Source organism: Glycine max, chromosome 14 (genome assembly GCF_000004515.6).
Source record: "Glycine max cultivar Williams 82 chromosome 14, Glycine_max_v4.0, whole genome shotgun sequence".
Classification (NCBI taxonomy): Eukaryota; Viridiplantae; Streptophyta; class Magnoliopsida; order Fabales; family Fabaceae; genus Glycine; species Glycine max.
In genome coordinates, this window is record NC_038250.2 from 11,826,485 (window position 1) to 11,834,907 (window position 8,423).

Consider the following 8,423-nt stretch of genomic DNA (forward strand, 5'->3'; position numbering starts at 1 on the left):
CAACAAGTGCTTTGATTGGCCAACAAAATGAAGTCCCCTCCTCATAATGCGTAGCACCTAACCACCCCTCCCCTCCAGACAATACCAAGGTTCGGATAGCCAATTAAATGAGGAATAAGAGAATGTCTTAGTCTTACAATTTCAAATTAAGTATGTCAATGATAAAACGAATCCCAAAGAGTTGCTCATACAAAATCTTCAATGAACACACAATAGCAGAGCGCTACTCCCACTGTTAATTCTATTTTTGGGTTAGCGAGTAATGGGTCTATATAGTTTTTTTCCTTTGATTTTAGTCCCTAATTTTGAAAATATTGACTTTTGTCTCTGTTTTTTCTTCAAATTGACAAATTTTGGTCCCCCATATAAAAAATAGTGTTAGCTTGAAAGATTAAAATTTAAATATTTTACAAAGTACACGAATGAAAATAATTGGTTTTAAAAGTTGGGAAAAATAAATCAAATTTTGAATTTTTTTAATAACTAAAAACACTAATAAATTTGATGTTTATATGTATAAGAGATATTGAACCCTCCCGGATAGCCTATGTGCAAAATAGGGTCAACTTCAACCTCGAATCAAATTACATTAATCGAAGCATATCTTCATTAATTAAGTCCTTTCACTTAGGGGTATAAGCGAATCACACTCAACTCATGAATCCGCTCAACTCAAATTCTTTATGTAGCTATATATTTGATGTTCTAGCTGCAAGATGTACGAGACTTTTCCTGTGGTAAGCAGTACGCAGCTGTTTGTATTTCTGCAGAAAAGCTCCAATGTCAATGTCTCTCTGAAGGACTTGCTGATGCAGATTTTCATATTCCACTTCTGTCTTATTCATAGCCTCTCCAAAATCATTGTACAATATATATTTGTGGAACCGTGCAGGTCATAACAATGATAAAAAATTTTGTGATTATTATAATAATGAAGTGCCTATGACAGTAAGTTATCATGTCAAGTCAAACCTTGAATCCATTGGAGAAGGTATTGTGGGGAATTCAACTTCATCATTTCCTCTTTCTGCTTCTCAAGCCCATTCAGTTTCTGTTGAGCCATAGCCAACTCAGTTGTACAAATTATTTTATTCTGTTTCCATAGGAGGATGGAGAAAATTCATAGTTGTATACAAAATTTAGAAAAGAATCACACAAATAATTGGATTATGATCACACCTGGTTCCTGAGTTCCACAATACAAGGTTCCTTTTGTAGATTTTCATCTGAATTTGAAATAAATTGTTTGAGAAGATCTGAAATATTCAGCTGGCAGCTAACCATCTAATGGCAGCGTGACAATAAAAAGAATTCAATAAGTCACCGGCAAGCTGCAGATTCTCCTTGCAAAGATCATCATTCACCTGATCAAATCATTAGGTATAAAAAGTGTTAAAATACAAACAAATAACACAATAGAGTTTTCGGTATTTACTTTGGAGGGGGGGGGGGGGGGGGGGGGCATCTAGCAGGAACCTTTCTATGCTAGCTTAAGTAGCTATTGAGGATGTAGTATTTATTTCCTCTTTTGGATTCTTTTTTATTGAGATGATGAAAATAGAGAGGATAGAAATATATTAATTACTGTAAGAGGTGTGAGACCCATACAATTTGTTTTTTATTTCTCTCCCCCTCCCCTCAACCAAACACAACATTTGTGTTGAATGAAGCATTGATGTGTAAACACTACGAGTTGGGACATTAAACCCAATAATCTTAAAAATGAGGTTAGCCTAATCAGGTAAACAATATCCCCCACTGTAAGAAGAGGGATATAAACTCACAACCTTGGTTTGTAGCCATTTGTAGGATCAAACCACCTGCCACTAAACAAAAAACTCATGCTAACAGAGAAACTTCTATCCTTATTGTTTCTTGGAGCATCATTGAACACCAAGTGGGTGATCCATGATAGACACCATGTGTTGGGAATGGGTTGTTGAGCTCACAATTATCCTAAGGAAAAAGAAAAACATTGACAAAAAATGAAGCCATCTAATAGAACTTCATTTCGGTAGTTGTAACTTGTAATAGTAGCCAGATGGTCAATTTTTCAATCTCGTTTCACTGCTACAAAAAACGCGTTCAACGTCGGTGCTTCTCGGAGTTCAACGACGGTGCACGGCCGTCTTTGAATGAGACGTCGTCGTAAACCTCTGGCCAGTCTACGACGGTCTCCTTCCACCATTTTAGAAACACACGATTCCTGCGACGGGGATGACTGGAGGCCCGTAGTTGCAAGTTCGCCTTCGAAGACGTTGTCAGCACGAGGAACGACGTTGAAAGATAAGCTTTTAAGGTCGGGCTATGGTGGCACCGACGTAGTGTATAACAATCAATGCTTGAAAGGTAAGGTCTACTACGTCGTTGCACCGGCAACGACCGCCATTGAATGGTTGGCCAACTACGTCGTTGCTTCCGTAAGCAACGACGTCGAAAGGAACCTTGCTACGTCGTTTCCAGGAGAGGAACATCGTTGAATGCATGGCCGTGACGTCGTGTCTGGGAGAGGAACGTCGTGGAATGCATGGCTACTACGCCGTTTCGTGGAGGAGACCGCCGTTGACGGCATGGGAAGCTAGATTAAGTTTTTTTTCTATTTTAAAATTTTAAATTATAAACGTTATTTGTATAAACGTAAATAATATCAACTCGAAATTTTTAAATTATTATTGTCAACTAATAATTATTATGATAAGTAAATATAATTTTTGTGCTAAAACTTTTGGTTTTAATTAATTTAATATTATATAAATAAGCAAGATAATGCATGATATTATATAAAGTAAAATATATATCAACCAGTTTTTGAAATGTAATTAACCTGATGAGATTAATAAATAACAATAATTAAACATGATATAATATAATAATAAAAAAAGTAAAATGTACTAATAAGCTGAAAGTATATAAATTTGTGTAGTATATATTATCATTTTACTAATTTAAATTTATATTAATCTTAAGCAACAATAACATAAATAATGATTATGAATACAAATAGCCATTTAACAGTTGTTAAAATATTGTAACTTAATCATATTAACAATTAACAATACATATAATTAGATTTAACAGGTAATTGTTAAATTTATTAACAATAAACATAATATATTAGTTGCCAGGGGAAGACTGTGGTTCTTGAAATCAGTAACCTTCTCAATTTCTTGGTACTGGTTTGACCAAAATTGTTGGAGCTGTTGCTGAAGCTGGTGTTAGAACCATATGCTAATTGAGCTCCACTACCATAGATGGGTTTTGGCTATGCCCTTGATGATCCATTCTGTTTCAGATAAAATCAAACATGCGATGACATGAGTGCCTACACTTTACACAACAAAAATAACAATGCATGCAATCATCAAACCAAAATTTTCAATATATTAGTGAGTATACCATGATAAAATATTCAATGTAAACGTGGAAGGAATGAAAAAATGTGCCTCTAATGCGGTGCTCTCAATCATGTGATGGAAGATGACATGAGACTATTTGCACAAAGCACTAAAGCAGGCAGCTCATCTCATTGCACAAACCTTAAGGGAAAGAGTGTTTTCAGACAAGATGTCAAAACTGTATTTTGGGTGTGTAATGTGTGTGTGAGAGAGAGAGAGTAGAAGAGAAGTAGAGAGCAAGTGGTTTTATTTAGACTGGGTGAGGAATAGGCGGTTTGAATTGAATGGAATGATAACCAAAGAAGAATAAGGGAAGGGGAAAATGAAATGTTCTTGAGTCAAAGAAAATCAAAGAATTTTGTGTATTTTTTTCTTCTTCTAAGTATTGTTTATGGAATGCTTTTTGACAAAATGAAGCATGGCAATTTAACAGTTAAATGGTTTCACTATATCAATTAATTAAAAGCTAAAAATTAATTTCGAGATACTAAAGTTTATTTAAAAAATTAATATTTTTCGACATGTATATTATTTCATACATATAAACATATGATCAAACATGATTATCTGTTAATTATTATATCATGTTGGTAGTTTTACTTCGGGATTACCTATGAGTGTCTTTTAGCATCTTGGAATTTGGATTGACCTACCAGATTTAAATTATGGACTTTAAAATGCTTTATGACTAATACATTATGAACTTGTAACAATCTCTCTTGATTTTCTATTAAAAACAAAGTCCTCTCTGGATTTATTCAGCATGTATATACATATCGCAATCTCCCTTTGATATCTTTTGTCTAGGATTTTTCTGGTTTTGTAACAGTACAGGGAAATTCTGTATTGCAAAAATGGCCATAGGTTGCAATCTTTATCTTCTGTTCATTACCTAGGACCTTAGAAGTCAATAAAAAAAGATTTTATTAATTCCTGAGAATGACTGCTCACTGCATGGCTGCATTGTTTTGGAGTTTGTAACTTGTCAACTAACTGATGTTTACAAATTTTTAGAAAGCCTTGGGCAGATATACACATGATTAGTGGCACCTCATCTAATTATAGTAACTAGGTTGTAAGGAACGAAATCTGGTTATAGGCTGGTTTTTGTGTGACATTATTTTCTGTGAATAGAAAACCAGGTGGGACTGGGACTCTTGTTCTCTTTTACTAATAACATATTGCTGAATTGTTGGTCCTCTTTACTACTGAACATTTCAGGCACGTAACTGACCTCTCTTATCAATTGATAGCACTTCTGAACAATGTTGTAACGACTGGCCTGATTTTTCATTTTGTGCATAACTTGTAAAATGTCCATTTTCTTGTTAGGGATTGGTCAGAAACATTCTTAATTTCTAGTTACAATTTTAATATCTCAAATGGTAATAAATCTATAAGTGACACATTATGCCTATGAATGTGTGACTAATCTACATTAATTTTGTTGCATTAAAATCCTCAAGAATATTAATTCCCTATATACTTGACATTTTACGAGAAAATCAAAGATGTGTTCCTAAAAGTTTTTCATGTTTATTAAATTTCTGTTAAAATTCCTATAAGCCTTCATTAGAACTTTGTAATTGAACATGCACTATAACTTTCTTTGTTCCAAGTTGATGGCTTGTGGCGCTTCCAGGTATGATGATACAAATCCTGAAGCAGAAAAGAAAGAGTATATTGATCACATTGAAGAAATTGTTCAGTAGATGGGTTGGAAACCATTCAAGGTATGTTGGTTTGTTTTGTAACACCTCTTGGCTCATGTGATTGTTCCAACTTAACTATTTAGGTGTTTAACAGCTTTGTGATAATATTTGCAGATTACTTACACAAGTGATTACTTCCAAGAATTGTACGAATTAGCAGTGGAGCTCATAAAAAAGGGTCATGCTTATGTTGATCATCAGGTTGGTATCTAAACATCTGAATAGCTTATTACTACAAATATTTAACTTGTTTATTTGTGTAAAATGTTTCCTTTGTTCTTCCTTTTGGGTGGATTTATAACTTGTAACAGCCTCTAATTAATTGATTTATTTAAAGCACTAATTCTGAGCCCTTTGGCAGTTTACTCTGAAAATCTCAGTTGCATGGAATTATATTATCAACCCTTGTGTTATAAATTTGTGTCCTCATGCCTAATTGTGAGGACATCTCTTGTGGTATTCTCTTTCTTATTGTGATGTGTGGCTTCACCGCTATTTAGCACTTTTTTATATAATTTTTTTATTGTTCATGTTTTTCTTTTACATTCATATCTTTTCTTTCCTTAAAATCTTAATTACTTTTAAATTTTTATATTTAAATTTTCTTTTTCATCTCAAATATCAGTCACTTGTACTATCAAATTAATTCTTTTAAGTTTTTAAATAAACTTTTTTCTCCCTAAATCTAAGCTATTTTAATATGTATGTTGATAAAGGAGGTTGAGATAATTGCATAATGTGATTGAATTTGTATTGGTTGCAACAAAAATAAACTATTTATTAATGGCTTGATTGTAGACACCTGATGAGATAAAGGAGCATAGGGAGAAGAAATTGAACAGTCCTTGGAGAGACAGGCCAATTTCAAAGTCATTGAAGCTCTTTGAGGATATGAAAAATGGCAGTATAGAAGAAGGAAAAGCCACACTTAGAATGAAGCAAGACATGCAGAGTGATAACTACAATATGTATGACCTTATTGCATATAGAATTAAGGCAAGTACTCAACTACATTTTTTTATTGCTCAAATTTCTAGGAAGATAATGATTGATTTCTTATGATGTGAATGCTTTCTGCATTTTAGTTTACCCCACACCCTCATGCTGGAGACAAATGGTGTATCTATCCAAGTTATGATTATGCACATTGCATTGTGGATTCTCTAGAGAATATCACACATTCAGTAAGTTGTCTTTCACTCAAAAATGTCAAGTCAGATCTCTTATTTCTCTATAGAGCTCCAAAAGCAATCAATGAACAATGTCTGAATTTCACAATCATGTGCAAGTTACTTACCATTCATTTTAGTAATAATATCAGCAACCCTCTTCTGGCACTTCTCACATTGCATATCAGCAGAAAGAACAATTTCCTGAACTTGTTCTCAGCAAATGAACCCAAACATCACACACAAAGTCATGATCAATCTCAAAACTGAAAATACAGTAAGGTGTTCATAGTACCACTGGCAGGGACAAAGACTCCATAGATGCCAGAGTAGTCCTAGTAAGAGGAAAGCTCTTCGAGATTTTTAGACCAACTTTCTCAAGCTCCTTTTTGGAACCATTTTCAAAAGCCATAACAGCATTAACTTAGCAAAGCCTAAGTATGTTTAATAAGCTTGCAGGATGAACTTCATCCTGCAGAAATGTGCACAAAATGATCTATGACTGTGCAAATCACTTTCTACGATGATAGAGCAGTTTGGGATGCTTGTTTTTGGTGGGCAGAAAATGGAGATCGAAAGCATGAATATTCAATATGCCGTCCTAAGTTTTACCAAAAAGTTTTAGTTAGAGGAAATTCGTGAAGAAACTATACTGAAATTATGATCATGTCATGTCATACGATTTATTTTTTTCTAGAATGATGATAGAAAGATCAGAAAACATCTCATGCAAGTACCAATCTTTTTTTTTTCTTGAATCCAGTTATATCATAGAATTTAGCTTATAGACTGTAGCATATACTATACAAGTCTACAGTTACAAAAAGCCAGAAAATCATTCATCTTCGAATAAGATATTTCTTTGCACAATCTATGCAAAAAACTTCTCCACGATCCAGCAAGTAAATTTTCTTCTTTGACACAATGTATCCACAGTGCAACATCTTAGAGATTGAAAATCAAGACAGTATGGATTGTAGGCATATTGAATATCTTATCTAGCCAAGATATAAAATGAACAAAACAAAAACTTCCAATCTTACCTTGTAGCAAGCTACACAATCTCTCCATCCATCAGATTCCTTGTGAAATGCCTTACAAAAGGTTCCATTTTCATAAAGAGAGCTACATTTTCAAGGATCAAACCAGCTATGTAAGGAAATTATGGAGATGAATCAAATCCCAAATGATTTAAATAAAGAAACTATGTTTAAGTGTCAAATAAGTATTTTGGATAAAGCAAACCATAACCCTGGGTTAGCAACTTGTTCAATTGTTTCTAGCTATTGAGCATGAAGTTTCATGTGACTGAAAAGGAAGAAGCAAATACATAACAAATGATCCATAACAATCAGTCATTATATAAATTTATATTTGCTAACAATATATTGATCATGCACTGATTCTGATATTCAAAGCCACATAAGTTTACAAACTACAACTTGCAATAGTTTTGAGGAAAAACGAAGGAACTTAACATGAGAGAGCAGATGTAAGGGTGAAGTTTTAGCAATTTCTTTGGTGAACACCCGCATATTTCCATAGTTAAACATGCAACCTCATTAAATAATTTTACTGCATAGAACCAGACAAAAATAATTTTTCACGATAACCTTAGAACAACAATCAATGTAGCAATATAACAAATACACAAACAGCCTCTTAAAATGAATTGCAGGCGGAGTATTACAATAATTTGAACAAAAACTTGTCATAAAATTAACCTAAACACTATTCATAACAACAACAGGGATGTAGATGTAAAGAAATATTTGTGCTACCCTTGAACATTAGAATTTTGGTACAATTTATTTCTAGAATCATAAATATTCATTTATTTTCTCATCCATCTTATTTTCTTCTTATGCCTCATTTTTCTTTCCCATGATTATTTATCACATCTCTCATCTCTTACTATGTCTCTTTTCCTTTTCTTTTTTCTTTTTTCTTTATATTTTTTCCTTCCACTTAGGGCACCCCATTTACCTTTATCAGCATCCTAAAAAGAGAGACTTTTCGAATAACAAAACAAAGAAACATCAAACAGTCCAAAAACAAAAAAGATCAAAAGAGATGCAGCAACCATCAGCCAACATTTACGTAAATTCACCAATAACAAACCAATGATCGCAAATGCTACAACCTAA

General features: G+C 33.3%; 2 protein-coding genes across 2 annotated transcripts; one reads left to right on the forward strand and one right to left on the reverse strand.

Annotated features, from left to right (window-relative positions):
* Window positions 1–689: 689 nt before the first annotated feature.
* On the reverse strand, window positions 690–2,474 carry LOC100787457 (vacuolar protein-sorting-associated protein 37 homolog 1). The gene is made up of 5 exons (XM_003545377.4): window positions 2,364–2,474; window positions 1,325–1,364; window positions 1,180–1,226; window positions 973–1,093; window positions 690–850 (listed from the first exon to the last, which is right to left on the reverse strand). The coding sequence occupies exons 1-5, from the start codon at window positions 2,472–2,474 to the stop codon at window positions 690–692; spliced, it is 480 nt and encodes a 159-aa protein (XP_003545425.1).
* A 2,590-nt stretch (window positions 2,475–5,064) lies between these two features.
* On the forward strand, window positions 5,065–6,503 carry LOC102668666 (glutamine--tRNA ligase). The gene is made up of 5 exons (XM_041009024.1): window positions 5,065–5,128; window positions 5,222–5,308; window positions 5,906–6,103; window positions 6,193–6,291; window positions 6,429–6,503. The coding sequence occupies exons 1-5, from the start codon at window positions 5,108–5,110 to the stop codon at window positions 6,501–6,503; spliced, it is 480 nt and encodes a 159-aa protein (XP_040864958.1). The 5' UTR covers window positions 5,065–5,107.
* Window positions 6,504–8,423: the final 1,920 nt, after the last annotated feature.